This window comes from Amphimedon queenslandica, unplaced genomic scaffold, assembly GCF_000090795.2.
Source record: "Amphimedon queenslandica unplaced genomic scaffold, v1.1 AMPQUscaffold_13445, whole genome shotgun sequence".
Taxonomy (NCBI): Eukaryota; Metazoa; Porifera; class Demospongiae; order Haplosclerida; family Niphatidae; genus Amphimedon; species Amphimedon queenslandica.
In genome coordinates this window covers 7,438-23,626 of record NW_003546319.1, presented here as the reverse complement: position 1 = coordinate 23,626, position 16,189 = coordinate 7,438, and the positions used below count along the sequence as shown (strand labels likewise).

The window sequence follows — 16,189 nt, the reverse complement described above, 5'->3', positions numbered from 1 at the left end:
TAGTATTAGCTCTGTTGTTGTCTGTGAATTTGAACCAATTGAAATAATAATAATAATAATAATAATAATAATAATAATGACGTTTGCATCTGGGCTACATGTACATGCACATACATGTACATGTACATGTATGTATTGCTTTCAGCTTGTGTACGTGTACATGTACAGTAGAGTGCTTTTAAAAAGCTAAGTAGCAAAAGTAGAGCACAGTAGAGAAGAGAACTTCGCAGGTAGTTCGTAGGTAGTTTAATTTTACTTCGCTACTCTTCGTTACTCTTCACTGCGCTACGCCCAGGAGGTACTGTGGTACTGCCCAGTCACATGTTCTGTAGTAGCAAGTGCTCACTCGCTCTAGAGACTCTCAAAGGACTTGAAGATGCTTCTCTTGGCTGTCTGTGCCCTACAAGTTCATCTCTACTGCTGCTCTCTGCTTTTAGGAGCCTGTTTAGGATAGTCTTCGCTTGATTCACCGTCAAGCTACTGTTTGCTACTGACCACATGCGCTACTACTACAGTCACATTGCGCATGCACAACGAAGAGCATTGAACTACCAACACAACAGTAGAGTAACTGCGGAGTAGCTACTTAGCTTTTTTAAAGCACTCTACTGTACATGCACATTGTACATGTATAATGCATTGTATGTACATTGTACATGTACATGAGGAATAAAGGCAGTTCTGGAAGTAATATAATTGGCTGTGAGAGAGAGAGAGTGAGGGGGAGGGAGAGGAAAAGAGTACATGTACTCTGTGAGAGACAAAGGAGAGGAAGAGAGAGTGAAGTACCAGGGTAACCAGACTGTGGTAGTGATGTCATCAGTCTACACATAGTGGTCAGTTACTGATATAATTATAGTAACCAAGAGAGAGTTGTATGCATATGTAATCACTAACTAAACTCCTAAGGATTCCTTCCTTTACTTTGAAGTTCAATGCTAGTAGGCTGTAGTATAAACACACACTTCTATAGGCTATGACAATTGTCTGTACATGTAAAACGTACCTCATTGTGTTTGCAATGTACTGTCACCTTAACTACTGATGATCTAATTCTGTTGTCTGTATACATCATTATTCATAGCAACCTTTTATTCTTGACATGTGCATAATTGATTTTTACTGGCACGTGCTTGTTGCTACTGCCCTTAATTCAATGTGTATTAACAAACCTCAATATTGTTATTCCATATCTCCCCATATGGAGGGAAGATCAAAAGGTTCTTGTATTTTTGCAGCTGCTACAATTTAATCCTTTTAGCGATCCTTTGATGGGACCACATGCAATAATGCAATTTTAAAATAATTGCACATAAGCACAGATCCACACATCCACACACCTCATAAATGGTACTATGTACATGTTTGTACATCAACACCTCTTATTGGTTTATTTGATTTTTAGTGTCAAGTACAAAATTACATCCTTAAAATTATATGCCCCATTAGTTTAATGTACATGTACATGTTGTATGTGACACTTCCATAGCTACACAGTCTGTGTGTACTAACAATTGGACCTTTGGGAAGTTGAAGGTTGAGTTTATATGAGGCTTCTGTTGACTTACTTGATATTCTATTACTGATAATTATTAGAATGAAATAAATGTAATTTGTGTTGCTTGGAGAAGTGTATGTCACTCTTAAAAATGTACATGTACATGTACATGTATAATTTTATTATTAAATTATTTTTTATTATTTATAGTCAGGATCATGTACGAGTATTAGAAGAAACAAAGAATCCACCTCCTTCTCCCCCTCCCTCCCTCCCCCTCCCTCTCCCTCTCCCCTCTCTCCCTCTCAAACCTCCGGAGAGCCATGTACCAACCTCCCTCGTACTAAACCTATCTACCCACAGCCTCCAAAGATCTGGCAGTCCGACAGATATTAGTAGAAAGGATGAAGGATTTGAGGCTAAATATAACAAGAAGAAAAGCAAAGAGTTGTCATATTCTCGTGCCCTTGCTCAGCGACCCAGTGAAGCTCTTAGCTGTCTCAAGGCTAAAATAAACAGTCTACAGAATAAAGCTATTAATGGGGGTGTGGCAGTAGGAGGCGGGGCCTCTGTGTGCGGGGCTAATACTAGCGATTCAAGGACTCCGGTTCCCATGTTCCCAGATTCTATTCCTCTACCGCTGCACGATAATGATGATTTCATAAAACACTCGAAATATTTCAGTCCTCGTCTGCTCTCCAAATCTAATGTAATGCAACAGAGACATCACTATAGGCGACCGACTTTAAATTTATCTAAAAAGACGCTGCTGCCTATATTTTTTCCTGGTTACGATAAACTTGGTGAAACTCAAGCTCTAGGTGGTCCCCATGGCAAGAAAGGAGCCATCGCCCGGCAATATTCGGAGGACGTCTTCTCGCGTCCTCAGACTCGTTCTCATACCACTGCATCTCATTCCCATACCACCGCGTCTCATTCCCATACCGCCTCGTCTCACACCCATACCATAAAATCCCATACTCATACCACAGGGACTGTGACTCCGCTGGTAGCAACAATGACTCATTCCCATGCTCCTAGCAGTGCCGTCTCGTCTAATCGCGGGTTCGTAGATGCAGATTTAGCTAGCGTCTCTGGCAAACTATTACTACTTGATAAAGAAGGTCAAATTGTTCACGAAGTACCTCAAACAGAATTAAGCATACCGGCACTCCAATTGCCAGATAACGAAGAAGAGGAGAAAGTGGAGACAAGTGACTCCATTTTGTACCCTATAGAAGGTACTGTAGCTCCTCCACCTTCTGCTAGAGAAGATGTTAGTCCATCTGTGTCCGTTGATAAAAGTGGAACTATTACATCAGTAGTGGTAGAGAATGACTAAGAAGGCATTGTATTATCATCATTTTTGTTATTATCATTAATAATTTGTTTATTATTACGTGCATTTTAATTTTATTTCTTTATTATTTTTCTTAGAAGTTATTGTTTTTATTGCCAAAAAAGAAGAAATCAGAATCATTAATGTTAACTTGATGATTAATAATGATCAAAATTAATGTTATCAATTTTGATGTTATTCACAGAGTTCCCCTCCTCCTCATTCCTGCTTCTCTGGTTTCAATACTTGAGTATGCAGTGGGTGTACATCATTGTACAACCTTTCCATTAGGAGGTTTCCATCCTCATCAAACCACTCAGTGATTGACCTACAGTGTATGGAATAAACTTCATAATGAAGGAAATCAAGGAAACAGCCACCATTAATTTTAGTTTCAATCTGAGCTGCAGGGTTTCCCACAGGATTAGGCATAGTGCTGGATTGTTTATGGACTTTTTAGTTGTTCCAAAATTTGACAAAATACAAGGGTATTTTGTCAAAAATTGCTAGTAGAGGATTTTCCTTTTTATAATTTTTTTCTGATGTATATACATGTTCTTATGTTGTGTAGAAATTTTGAGCTCGTTCCAATCAAAATCAGATTTTTTATAAATTTATAAAGTTACTTCAAAATTGGGCCAAAATCCCTGTACTATAGTACAGGGACTTCAGCCAAATTTTGCCGAAAATGACTAGGAGAGAATTCTCAATTTTTATAATATTTTCTGATGCATATAGATGTCCTTATGTTGTGTAGCAAGTTTGAGTGGATTCCAATCAAGTATGGATTTTTAATAAAGTTTTAAAGTTATTGTGGTGCTTGCTACATGTAATTCACTAAGCATGCTATGTGGAAACTCTGAATCTCAGTATGCTTAATGACACATGGCACAGAGCCACTAATGTAAAATTTGTCAGTTATTCTACACTAATTTTACTTCATTTTTCGCGTCAGTAGTTAAATAGCATTAGAAATGATTATTTCTCTTACCTTTCAATGCTTTTGGTGGTCTCTCTATTATTTTTCCCATCAATAAATTTAAACTGGAGCGTGTACATGTGACTGTACTTGGGCAGTGAGGAAGAGACATATATGTAATCATTTGGACCCTACAAAGAAGAGGGGAAGAGAGAGAGATGAGAGATGAGAGAGAGAGAGAGGGAGGGAGGGAGAGAGGTAGAGAGGTAGAGAGAAAGAGAGAGAGAGAGAGAAAGGACTCAATCACTGTCTCTCTTTTCTTACCAATCCTGCTATTCCTCTCTGTACTCCGGTCATGAATATATTCTTTTCCCTGTATGAACTGAACAATGTCAATAAGCCAGAAACTACAAAATAAGTATTTAATTGGTTAAGAAAAAAACACATAATCTATAATCTAGCATAAAGTAATTTTGGAGGGAATTAAATTTGGCGAATTTGGCGTTTTGATAGCCATTTGCCCAAATAAAAATCCACCATTTTGAGCCATTACGCGCATGCTCAATGGCACATGGCCACAGATTTGCTAAATTAAAAACCACCAATCACCAAAATTTAGCAATTCGCCAAAACTTAGCCCCTCCAAATTTACCCACTATACGGTAAATCTGTAAAATTTTCACATGGTAAGTAAGGTTAGTTACTATAATACAATTAAGTATTTTAAAATAGGCTACAAAATTAATAAAACACCTTTCCAGAAAATTGACAAAATTACTTATCGACCAAAAATCCTAAACCTAATAGAATAAAATTTAGAATATAAAAGGATATGAAATTGAGCAGCTTGCCAGTACATATTTCGACGATGGAAATGGATAGAAATAATCATACACGACTGCAAAGAGGGAGAGAAGGCAAGCAACAGTACACAGAATCAATCGCTGATCAACTAGGGTGAAGTCTTCGGTGTAATTATATTCCTTCTTTAATAACTAAAAAAATAAGATAATTTTTAGGCGATTTGAATTATTTCGATTCTTATTTATACATTTTTAATGTTGTCATCTATACTATTTTTGACAGCATTCCCGTCCCACTTGTCAATATTAACTGGCTCGTAGTCCTAAAAAAATTAATTGTATTTTAAAATAAAGTTTTTTCCATTCTTTACTTCAGCCATAAAATCTTTTCTTTTGTCCGAACCCGCCATTTTAAAAATTAGGGGGTTAAAAATTAGAAAGCGCTAAATAGGCGGAGTCAGTTTGCAGACCACGCCCATAAAACAAAATGACTTCTTAGAAAGAGAAAGATGACTAACGTTTATTCGTTCGATGGTCTTATCGTGTTTGGATTACTAGTGATATGCACTTGTGCTTATCTCAGATCTGTCCCTCGTTTAAAAGATCTTTTGTTTTCAGAGAAGAAAGGATTTTGGGGTGCCCTTTATAAAGCATCAGTGATTGGAACAAGACTTCATTGGCTCGTCTCTTTATCTTGTATTGTAATGGCAGTATATGTTCTCTTTATTAAATGATTGTATTATTCCACCATGTTTCATTGTTTTAGTAGGCCAGACTATTGTTTTGGCTTCTAAAAATCAAAATGAAATTGAATCGGCGCCATTTTATTTTAAAGCCACACCTTTGTGAGTGGGCGTTCGAGTTCTCGGGTATAAATTTTGCGCCAAAGTTCGCCAAATCAAAATATGATCAAAGTGAGAAAAATGGCACCAGAAGCAACTCTTGTGGTCCTGCTTTTAGCTACCCTAGCCTGCTCTAATGGAGCTAAAAGTAAGCATTAAAAACATACTTTTCAGTCCTTTTTATGCTTCATCAATACTAGTTGTTCAGCCAGATTTATTGGAAGGTGACATTATGTTAACTTATGAGCAGGAGAGCCTCATGGAGACACTGACTGCCATTGATTCTGGTAGACCTGGTGACCCTCAACCCGCAGTTATCACTTTAAAATCGAGGAAATGGAATGATGGCATTGTTCCTTATGTCATTGATGGGTCACTAGGTGAGTTTTATATGGAATAATATTCAAGAGTTTTAAATATATAGAACTTAAAATGCATGGATCTAGTGATATATTTATGCATGTACACATAGCATGTTCTTCTAAATATCTTCTAATATGTATAGATTGCATTATTTGCTGGATATATCATGCATCCTCATGTGTAGTAAATATTACCAATAATTTGATAACCTGTTTTATGTTTATATACTGACCTCTTGCCACTGCACACTTCTGTACCCTATCAAACAAACAGACAGAAGCAATACAAATAATTATTTATTTATTCGATTTTACTTAATTTTCAATGATTTTTGTTGTGACTGCTTTGCCGCTATACATTGCACATGTTCATGTATGTACCTATTAGCATATGAACTATATAATTTTGATGATGATCAAACGATTAATTTTCACTGCATAAATTTTTATAATGTATTTTTCTGAGTCTTTGAGTCTACGTCCCCTATAAAGGAACAAACAATTAACTGCATAATTCCCTTATATACAATTATAGCTGGAGTGTAAATTTGTTAATATTCCATAGTGGTATGTTCAGAGATTGGATGCCATAGCATACACATAACAGAATCCCTTGCACTGCATGCTGCCATGGGTACTATCTAGACTATTAGTAGTTTAACCCACTTAACCTACTCAGTTTGATATGATGTGAATCTGCTACTTCCAAATTCTACTATGACACCGTTGGTTTATTATTATTTTGGTGTGTTTGTATACACTAAGGCACCCACTGTATGGCTGTAGATTCTCCTTTTTTGAACATTCATCATGTTTGTTAAGCAAACGGTTTTACCCATCCCTCAAATGTAGTGAATGTATTTTGTAATGCCGCCTAACTGTAAATGTATGAATTTCATACTTTTATTTATTGTATGCAGCATGAATTTTTATTTCATCTGGCTTCTCCTCCTCCCTTTCTCTTTCTCTCTCTTTCTTTCTCATTAAGGCACTGATGCAGTAACTGCTATTAATGAAGCTATCTTTGACTACGAAAACGAGACTTGTGTTAAATTCATTCAACGCTCTATCAATGACACTGATTACATTAAATTCTCTTATGGATCTGGGTATGCATCATGATGCATATAATACTGTATAGTGCTTTATTTTGGTGTTGCTTTATTTGAGCAATTTTTCTGTAAAATTGTAATTGACAGTTTTTAATTTGGTGATTTTTGTGTACACGTGCATTACTGAGCATGCACATTAATGATTGGCAGTCTTAATATTGAGGATTATCACTATTTGCCTAAATAAAAATCTCTCAAATTAAAGCACTATTGTATATTAATTGATGTTTTATAATTTTCTTTCCTTTCTCAGTTGCTCTTCATTCTTTGGTAAGATTGGCGGTGAGCAGATAATATACTTAGGGCCAGGTTGCTATAGCAAAGGAGTAGTTATACACGAGATATTCCATGCACTTGGAAGATGGCATGAGCATAGCAGAACTGACAGAGATCTTAAAGTGAAAGTTCACCTTGACAATGTTATGCCAGGTATATACAGTATATAATGCAAAAATTTACAGTGAACTTAGTGTATAATGCTATAGTATGAGAACTGTAGTTTGTCATGTTTCATCATGGTTATATCATTGTTATTGTTCTAATTACTTAATGAAATTGCTTATATTATTGTTATTGTGAAACAGGAATGTATAGAAATTCCTACTCATTAATTGGCTTCATTTTTTCCATGCTTACTGCAGACACGTATACAAATTCCTACTCATTAATTGGCTTCATTTTTTCCATTCTTGCTGCAATTATTTAATCCATTTAAACTTTAGGGCTTGAGAGGAATTTTGAAAAGGTGAATTCATTTCTATCTACAAATCAGGGAGTCCCTTATGACTTTGACTCTGTAATGCATTACGGCTCCAATGCATTCTCTAAAAATGGCAAACAAACCATCACACCAATTGACAAGAGCATTGACTTATCACGACTAGGACAAAGAAAAGGATTCTCTCACAATGACATACTGCATGTGAAGGCATTGTACTGCCCAGGTATAAGAAAGAAAAGGAATAAAGGGACTGGGAATTTTAAATGATATTTTCTATAGATAGTGCTAGTCAGTGGAGTAGCTGGGGTAGCTGGTCTCAATGTTCTCAGACCTGCAACGGTGGAAAAAGTGTACGGACTCGTGTATGTGTGGGCGGTACTGACTGTGTTGGACAGAATGTGGATGAGAAAGCATGTGAAGAAGCTTCATGTCCTCAACGTAAGAGAAAATATGCTATACCTTCCAACTTATATTGGTTCCTTCCTTCTCTCTCTCTCTCTCTTTTATTACTGTAGCCCCTCAGTGGAGCTCATGGGGTGCTTGGTCTGGTTGCTCAGCAACTTGTGGTACAGGCAGACGTACGAGGGTAAGAAGATGCATAGGTGGTAACAACTGTATAGGAACAACTCAGGAGTATGAGGACTGCAAACTATCAACATGCCCAGGAAGTAGGCAATGATTTTATTTTTTAAAATGTAATCTTTTAATTGTGTATTTGTTATTTTTAGAAGCAGTTTGGAGCTCTTGGGGCTCATGGAGTGTGTGTAGCACGACTTGTCAAGGAGGCTTTCAGTACAGGACCAGGAGATGTGTTAATGGAACTCACAGAGATTGTTCTTCAATGGGAGCATCGTCTGAGAACCAGCTGTGCAATATTGGTGTAAACTGCAGTGTGATGACAGTGGAGAGGTGGAGTGAGTGCACTAAAAGTTGTGGTGGAGGGGTACAGTTCATGATAGGAAGTAATGGTAGCATGGTATGGAGGCCATGCAATGAACAAAACTGTCATAATGAACCATGTTTGAAAGGTAAGTTTTATATTGTATCAGTTAAGTGCAACTTTTATATTTATCTCCATGCAGGCATATCTCACAGAGGTTGTTACAACTTGCCTTCCGGCTCGCTTTTATTTCTTGAAAGATCTCATCAGCTTCTAATGGACTTACCATACAACAGGACAGACCCTGTCACTAAATGTTCTCAAGCAGCCCATGATAGAGGATACAGACACTTTGCTGTAGCATTAGGTCTCTGCTACAGTGCTGGTTTTAATGATGTAGACTATTATAAAACTGCAGGACAGTCGACTCTTTGTGAAAACGGAGTTGGAAATTATTTCGGAGCTTTTGCAATTGATGTATACGAGATCAGTGACGAATCGTTGTATGCTGAATCAGTATCGAAGATTAATGAGTGTGGGCAAGATTATTGTATGAGTAATGATACTTACATAAGGGAGTGTTCTGATTCAGTTGCAAGTTCAGGATCTCAGACTAAACTACAAAATGGATTAATTCCTTTATTATTACTATTGCTATTATTAGCATCATTCTATTAAGGCAGCACATTCACCATTACTAGAGTTTATTTATTTCTTATTGTGATTATCACTATTTATCAGCTTTATTGGCTTTAATTAATTAATATCTATTAATTATAGTTTAATTAAAATATTCATAGCTATAGTCACGTGGTAATTTGGCGGGGAAGTTGGCGGGAAATGAACTGTCATGGCGGCTACAATGGCAGAACAAATTCATGTCATAGAAAACGTCCCAGTCTCTTTTCCTTTTACTCCCTACCCCTGTCAGATAGAGTATATGGAGAAAGTTATAAAAGCATTGCAAAATGTTAGTTTTAACTCAAAATTCTCCTTCATTTTTTTATTTACTCTATTTTTTCTCCTCTCTCTTTCTCCTTCTCTAGAATACAAACGCCATATTGGAATCTCCTACAGGAACAGGTAAAACCCTCTCCCTCTTATGTGCCACATTGTCTTGGAGACAGCAATTACCTGCCCCTGTAATTTCTGAATGGGATCTCCAATCAGGTTTTGAAAATAAAACTCAAAAAAATTTATTAAAATTTTATAGATTCAAAGGGCCCCTTGGGTGGGCGGCCAAAAATCATTTATGCATCTCGGACCCATTCTCAGCTATCACAGGCAATCCATGAGCTAAAATCAACCTCGTACAGGTACATGTAATTACATGTATTTTATTCATATATTTTCTCTCTCTAGACCCAAGGTATCAATAATAGGATCACGTGATCAACTGTGTATCAATTCTGAAGTCATGTCGAAGGATAGCAATGCAGAGAAGGTTCATGCCTGCCATGCTAAAGTCGCAGCAAAATCATGTACGTATTACAATAACGTTGATCTTAAAAGGCTTAGCGTTCCAGAGGGTTTTATACCTGATATCGAGGAACTCGTGGGAATGGGAACCAAAAATAAGTAACCTAATCTTTCTTCGATTAATTTTTTGACTTCTTTCCTTTCTATTTCCCTCTCTCTTCCTTAGAATGTGTCCGTATTATCTAGCAAGGGAAATGAAAACAGAAGCTGATCTAATCTTTATGCCATACAATTACATACTGGATCTCAGGGTAATCAATAGTAATGATATTAATTAATAATAGTAAAAGCAATTTATGTATAGACTAGGCTGGTACATGGTATCAATATAACCAATACTGTTGTCATATTAGATGAAGCTCATAACATAGTAAGCAATTTAATATTTAGATACATGTATTTAAATTTTAAATTTTTTAAAATTTAAATTTCAATATTAAGATATTTGAATATTTAAATTTAAATTTTTATGTTTAAATATTTAAACTAGGAGAGGGTGTGTGAAGATTCCTCTTCATTTGAACTGACCAGCACTGATATAGCTCATTGTATTAAGGACATTGACTATTTATTAAAAAATAAATACGAAGAAGCTAAGGAATATTTATCAGGTAAGCCTAATATGGGCATGGGTGTGATCTGATATTAATTAATTATTTTATTAGAGCTTGATACACAGACTCAGAACACGCTAAAAGATCTTGCTAATTTGAAAGGTGACGTGTGAAAAATAATTTTATATTTTTACTTAATTTTTAGAGCTGTTTTTATGCCTCGAGGACTCTTTGGATAAAATTGAATTAAAATCAGAAAATAATGAATGCGTAAAACCAGGAAGGTAGTTATAAAATTAATAATAATATTATTATATTCATTATTGCTGTTCCCTCAGTTATATTTTTGAGTTCCTGGGTAAAGCTGGGATCACCACTGAAACCCATGTGGTCCTCATTGACCAGTGTTCACAGGCAATAGCGTCACTTACCAGTGACCAGTCGCTCCACAGAACCAGCACTAATTTACAGAAATTCCTAGAGGCTATAAAAGTATAAGCTATTAATTACGTACGTGGTTCGCTATTTTTTTTTAAAGATTGTTTTTAGTGGGTCTTGTCCAGCTGGTATGACCAGGGAGAGAATGGCTTCACTTCATTACAGAGTTTATATAAAATCAGACAATAATAAGAGAAAAAAGAAAAGTGATGTATGGACTACTGATAATAATACTGATGACACATGTAAGTGAAATAAATACTGTGTATCAGCTAACAACTTGGGGCTACATGCATTAAGGAATATAGGAGATCTTCAAATACACATGCCTTTGTACAGATTAAAGTCTAAAATATGAAATAGAGTCCCAGGCTTCTAAAATTTATGGTAGTAATCATACATGTACATGTACATGTAATTATAGCTAGTAATTTTTGTGGCTCAAAATTTTACATCAAAATGACCTTTTAAGTTTTACTGATTACAAGTGTTTTCTCAAAAATTTCAAATTTACATACAAAAAATTGTAGCTATATAATGTATTATCTCATACTCTCCTTCCTTTAGGTCGTAGGTTATGTTATTGGTGTTTCAATCCTGGCTATGCTATGACTGAGTTAGTGAGACAAGGAGTGAGATCAGTTATACTGACCAGTGGGACACTATCACCATTGGAGTCATTCACTTCCGAGCTACAACTGTAAGAGTTAATATTAAGGGTGTGGCTACTGGTTAAATTGTGAAATTTTTCGGACTATACGTGATTTATATGTCAAAAATGACGAGAGAGAGAATTTCTCATTTTCGGGCAAAGCCCACTAAGATGAGAGTGAGTTTTTTGGTTTGTTTGTACAGGGATGATTGGATCAACTAACTATTATTAAAGTTAAATAGCCTAACCTTCATTGAATGTGAGTGGGGTCACAATGAATAAAATGGCAGCTGTTACCAAGTGTTATATTTTATTCTCATACATACTTATATTCTGTAGAAAGTTTGGGCTGATTCCAATCAAAATTGTACTTTTACGAATTTATGAAGTTGCTAAAAAATCAGGTAAAAAATAGCTACATGTAGAAGAGAATTTTCCTTTTTTTAATGATTTTTTGATACATAATACCTGTACATGTTCTTATGCTGTGTATCAATTTTGAACTAATTTCAAGTAAATTTGGATTTTTTATGATTTTTGAAATTGCTCAAAAATTGGGCCAAACACCCTGTATTATAGGAACTATGCCCCAATTTCAAAAAGTAGCTAGGAGAGAATTTCCAAGTTTTATAGTTTCTTTTATATGTATGCATGTCCTCCTTATATTGTGCATCAACTTTGAGCTGATTGTAAAGAAAAGTCTGAAGCCATTAAAACTATTAACTTTTACTTATCTATACAATTGATACAACTTGTTTATTCCATTGTAATAAGTATGAACTTTCATATTTTTTGTACTTACAGTTTTGAAAATATGTGTGAAATATAAACAATAATAACAACAGCAGCAACAACAATAATAAATTATGAGCAGCAAATTACAAGTCTTAAGATTTGTCTTTGAATAATTATTACACAAAAGTCACACTAAGGCATGCATGGTTGTATGTACTTGCACTATTGTGCTCTAAAAGCACAATAGTACAACAGTGCACAATAGTCTCATCACTGGGCTGGGGAATTATGTCGTGAAGAGTAACCACTATCACGGCCACTTGAAAAGGCCTTTTGAAGAGGTTTATTTGATGAAACTTTTAACGGAACCTCTGACAAGTAATTTGTTGGTAATTGTTCTTCTGGCTCAAAGTTACAACTATGTGCTTTTTCAAGCAGTGCAAAATTTTGTATTTTATTTTGAAGCCCTACGCACTCTTTTGATATATTTTCTCTCAGTCTCTCTGCTATTTCCATTGTATATGAAGGAGTTTTGATTGTTATTCCGTTTTCTTTAAGCCTTTCCATTTGTTCTTCATTGCTTAGGAATCTCATAACTTTGAGCAGGTGAACAGGAAAAATGGCATAAGTAATTAGTATGCATTTGTAGCCGATACTTTGGAGTAGGTGCTTGTTCTCTTCTAGAAAAGGCAACCATTCATTTAGATCTTTTTTGTTTTGAGTTTTCCACTCTTTTGAGAGACTAATAACGACAATCGGTAGTCCTACGACAGTGCCTGGGTTTAGTTGAGGGTTCTCATCAAAAACTTCAATCAGTTGGCAAAAGGCAGGCTTTTCAATGAACTGGCAATAGTGCTTCTCGTACTCTACTACCTCTGCTTTTGCCATTTCATACCCATCTCCACATATAACTTTGCTTGAAAATTCTTTGAGAAGGTAATAATTTAGGTAACCAACGAAACGATTTTTAACGAGGAACTTGAATACTTCGTCCATGTTTTCGATTTTATCGATTAGTTCCAAGTATGAGCTAATTCCATGCGACTGATTTAAGCACTTTCCTTGCAATATATCGATTAGCTGGTTTTTAACTATTTCTACATTGGCCTTTTGTGAGAGTTGTTGTATCAGCTGAAGGAGCTGGCGATATTTTTCTTCCAATTGAAGAGCTTGAACTGTTAGATCTTCTTCTTCTAATGCTTTCTGATGCATTAAAGCAACAGCTGCAAAGACAGGGGGAGAGAGGTACATGTAGTGTGTAATTAAAGATGCAATTGAAATGATTTCGTGTTATGTAGTGTTTGTGGTAGAAAAATCAACAGTTTGTATCAAGAATACATGCTCTTGCTTATATGTACCTGTGCTTGTGCTCCAAGTAGGTGTTGTTGATGCTTGCACAACTTGAGCTCCTTCTATATGCATTAGACATAAAATTTATTATTGAAAATGCAATTTTATTCAATTTTTAAAATTTGTTTTACAAATGGCAGCAATGTATTGTTTTACCTGTAGTTTCTGTGGTTTTAGATGCTTCCTCCTTCACTTTTTCTTCATATTCCTGAGCCATTCTGTCCTCTCCTATTACTTTGAGTCTCAGTGCCTCAACCAGTTGATTGTGACTAGCTCCTGGTTGGCTTGCAATCCAAAGACGAAACATCTGTGTTCTTTTATCTTGTATATCTGATCTGTCAGACAGTATATCCTGCAGCATTTCCTCATCAACTCCTAACTGTATACCCAACTGATGCCATCTGCTTGTCCTCACTATAGCACACACAGTCTTAAGAGTTGGTTTACCATTCATAACTGAGCTCAAGCTGTTGGGAGGGAGAGGAGGAGTAGTAGAAAGACTTCTTCTTTTAGCCATTGTGGTGTTAGCCTCTGTCAGGCTGTTTGAGAGTGACAGATGTCTTTTTATAGTGAATTGAAAGTAGCCTATGCTATTGTTATTGCGGGAGCTACATTATTGTAATCAACTTCATAATGATATTAATTACAGTTGACAGTTTTTAGCCCATTGGTCCATTGGTTAATGTATGGATAAATTAAGTCACCCAGATCCTACCCCATGCAACAGGAGAATTAAGGGTCTGATACAATATTGGCTCAGTTGCTTACTTGTACATATTTTCACTTACATTTGAACACTGCATAAGTGAATTGATTTGGTTCACATTGTGTTTGTCATTGCAATTGGAAGGAACATGTTTCAAAACATAAATATGTTGTAAGCAATGTTAAAGCACATCTAGTGAAATCCACTATTCCAGCTTGATGTATATAGTTATGAACTAGTTATTCATTATTTGTAGGTAAAGAGTCTGCATCTTTCTAAAGTCAATGAGGCTTTTGTTTGTTGTAATTTTAACATTATTTTTTCATGATTATAGCAATTGTAGAAATGGCTTCTAAGCTACTAAAGCCATCATACTAAATTTGTTAAAGGATATGTTATCCTTTTAAGCAACTACATCACTTGTTTATAAATTTTTATCAATGACTTCGTTTGAAAGAGTATATTGTTTACGAAACATGTGGTCAATGAAACTGATTTCAATGAAACTGATTTCATGTAGTTGTGTATATTGCACTTTTAATATACATATAGTTGTTTTGAATAACATGTTTATTAGTAATAAGTTATTTTCCCAAAAGCACTGACAATTTTTAAAAACAAACTTACTTTACTATGGGAAAAAGAAAAGACTACAATTGTACTTATAATAATACTGAGTATTAAGTTGAATTGATTTATATGAGTAGATAGAACATGAGCCAGTATATTGTCCTATACTGTATATCCTCTAATAAAAGCCTGGTACGAATAAACTCCGGGATTGCAATAAAATTGAACAATAAATATGCAAATCTAACCTTAAAATATAATGGATGCCTTGTAGATACTTCCTTAGGCTTCCTGAAGTCTTGTGTGCGAGGTCCCTGGTTTGAATCTAGCTATTAGCTAAAGTTCTATTTTATGTAAAAAATTTTTTTCAAGGTTCAAATGCCATTATAAGAAATAGATGCCCGGGCTTTTATTTAAAGAAATACAATGTATGGTAATACTATAGTACATGCATAGATCAGCTCTCCAACTAACCAATTCTACTTTACATTGCATTTATTATTAATGATTAATGGTCACCTGTTACAATGTAGTTTAGAATTTGCATCAGGATTATCGTTAGTATAGATAGTCAGTCATTCGGAACGATTTTGAATCACTGACTGTCCATACATTACCAATGACAATGCTAGTTTTGTGATACAAATTTTACTCTACATTGCAAGTAGCTGAGCAAAACAAGGCAGTTTTGCTCATTTTTGACTTTGCTTCATAAACATGGTTTTAAGTTGCACTGGTGAATCCTTAAAGAAGCCAGTAAGCATAGGAGCTTATTTTCCCATTGTAGCAATGCTTCAAAGTCATGGCAGCCATTTTGAAGTGGGGTGAACCCTACTTTGTAATGCTACTGCAGGTGCATGCAGTGGAGTAGGGACAAAGTTTACATTGGGGAATATGTGTCAATGCAAAGAAAAAGTTGTTGTACAATTACAAGTGATAAGTTTAATGGTGTGTTTTTGTCAACATCATTAGTAATCAGTAGAAGTTTTTGTACAGTGTATTAACAATATCTATTGATCAAGACAACATTTACTGCCCCTAACTTCTAAGAACCTGGCAATCTCTTCCAATTCTTGGCAAGCAAAATTGGATCTTTTTAAAAATTTTAGAGCTCAAATATTTGTCTCAAACTTTCTACATAGCATAAGGACATTAATATATCAGAAAATGTAATAAAAATTTGCGATGATTTTGGAGCCATTTTAAAGAAAAAACTATGGGTTGGAGAC

General features: G+C 35.4%; 5 protein-coding genes across 5 annotated transcripts in view; 3 read left to right on the top strand and 2 right to left on the bottom strand.

Annotated features, from left to right (window-relative positions):
* The window catches only part of LOC109581355 (uncharacterized), an 11,031-nt gene extending 8,107 nt beyond the window's left edge, over positions 1–2,924 (top strand). Inside the window, exon 6 of the mRNA XM_019995411.1 lies at positions 1,709–2,924. Coding sequence (XP_019850970.1) covers positions 1,709–2,840 — 1,132 coding nt within the window. The 3' untranslated portion in view covers positions 2,841–2,924. The remainder of the gene's footprint in view (positions 1–1,708) is intronic.
* A 1-nt stretch (position 2,925) lies between these two features.
* LOC100632491 (probable signal peptidase complex subunit 2) lies at positions 2,926–4,981 on the bottom strand. The gene is made up of 6 exons (XM_003385871.3): positions 4,931–4,981; positions 4,808–4,882; positions 4,591–4,751; positions 4,081–4,174; positions 3,829–3,947; positions 2,926–3,165 (listed from the first exon to the last, which is right to left on the bottom strand). Exons 1-6 carry the CDS (start codon positions 4,967–4,969, stop codon positions 3,057–3,059), a joined length of 597 nt encoding a protein of 198 aa, XP_003385919.3. The 5' UTR covers positions 4,970–4,981; the 3' UTR covers positions 2,926–3,056.
* Positions 4,982–5,294: 313 nt separating this feature from the next.
* On the top strand, positions 5,295–9,240 carry LOC100637879 (zinc metalloproteinase nas-36-like). The gene is made up of 9 exons (XM_019995409.1): positions 5,295–5,549; positions 5,602–5,781; positions 6,752–6,872; positions 7,129–7,304; positions 7,598–7,819; positions 7,876–8,034; positions 8,112–8,264; positions 8,325–8,624; positions 8,679–9,240. Exons 1-9 carry the CDS (start codon positions 5,465–5,467, stop codon positions 9,152–9,154), a joined length of 1,872 nt encoding a protein of 623 aa, XP_019850968.1. The 5' UTR covers positions 5,295–5,464; the 3' UTR covers positions 9,155–9,240.
* A 68-nt stretch (positions 9,241–9,308) lies between these two features.
* LOC100637753 (regulator of telomere elongation helicase 1-like) overlaps positions 9,309–16,189 on the top strand; it is a 13,454-nt gene continuing 6,573 nt past the window's right edge. Inside the window, exons 1-12 of the mRNA XM_019995433.1 lie at positions 9,309–9,446; positions 9,523–9,646; positions 9,690–9,792; positions 9,839–10,054; positions 10,122–10,206; positions 10,260–10,325; positions 10,446–10,566; positions 10,621–10,671; positions 10,715–10,793; positions 10,848–11,001; positions 11,048–11,192; positions 11,515–11,647. Of these exons, the coding sequence (XP_019850992.1) occupies positions 9,327–9,446; positions 9,523–9,646; positions 9,690–9,792; positions 9,839–10,054; positions 10,122–10,206; positions 10,260–10,325; positions 10,446–10,566; positions 10,621–10,671; positions 10,715–10,793; positions 10,848–11,001; positions 11,048–11,192; positions 11,515–11,647 (1,397 nt within the window). The 5' untranslated portion in view covers positions 9,309–9,326. The remainder of the gene's footprint in view (positions 9,447–9,522; positions 9,647–9,689; positions 9,793–9,838; positions 10,055–10,121; positions 10,207–10,259; positions 10,326–10,445; positions 10,567–10,620; positions 10,672–10,714; positions 10,794–10,847; positions 11,002–11,047; positions 11,193–11,514; positions 11,648–16,189) is intronic.
* On the bottom strand, positions 12,359–14,229 carry LOC109581353 (uncharacterized). Its single transcript, XM_019995408.1, has 3 exons — positions 13,841–14,229; positions 13,693–13,746; positions 12,359–13,557 (listed from the first exon to the last, which is right to left on the bottom strand). The coding sequence occupies exons 1-3, from the start codon at positions 14,199–14,201 to the stop codon at positions 12,605–12,607; spliced, it is 1,368 nt and encodes a 455-aa protein (XP_019850967.1). The 5' UTR covers positions 14,202–14,229; the 3' UTR covers positions 12,359–12,604.

Excerpts from the sequence above, each read along its gene's own strand:
- LOC100632491 (XM_003385871.3), bottom strand. The coding sequence starts at position 4,969 with ATGGCGGGTTCGGACAAAAGAAAAGATTTTATGGCTGAA. Across the intron at positions 4,752-4,807 it reads TAGATGACAACATTAAAAAT|TTATTAAAGAAGGAATATAA; the intron begins GTATAAATAAGA and ends TTATTTTTTTAG. Across the intron at positions 4,175-4,590 it reads CTGGCAAGCTGCTCAATTTC|TTATTTTGTAGTTTCTGGCT; the intron begins ATATCCTTTTAT and ends CCAATTAAATAC.
- LOC100637879 (XM_019995409.1), top strand. The coding sequence starts at position 5,465 with ATGATCAAAGTGAGAAAAATGGCACCAGAAGCAACTCTTGTGGTCCTG. Across the intron at positions 6,873-7,128 it reads AAATTCTCTTATGGATCTGG|TTGCTCTTCATTCTTTGGTA; the intron begins GTATGCATCATG and ends TTCCTTTCTCAG. Across the intron at positions 8,625-8,678 it reads TAATGAACCATGTTTGAAAG|GCATATCTCACAGAGGTTGT; the intron begins GTAAGTTTTATA and ends ATCTCCATGCAG.
- LOC109581353 (XM_019995408.1), bottom strand. The coding sequence starts at position 14,201 with ATGGCTAAAAGAAGAAGTCTTTCTACTACTCCTCCTCTCCCTCCCAAC. Across the intron at positions 13,747-13,840 it reads TAAAACCACAGAAACTACAG|AAGGAGCTCAAGTTGTGCAA; the intron begins GTAAAACAATAC and ends TAATGCATATAG. Across the intron at positions 13,558-13,692 it reads TACTTGGAGCACAAGCACAG|CTGTTGCTTTAATGCATCAG; the intron begins GTACATATAAGC and ends CTGTCTTTGCAG.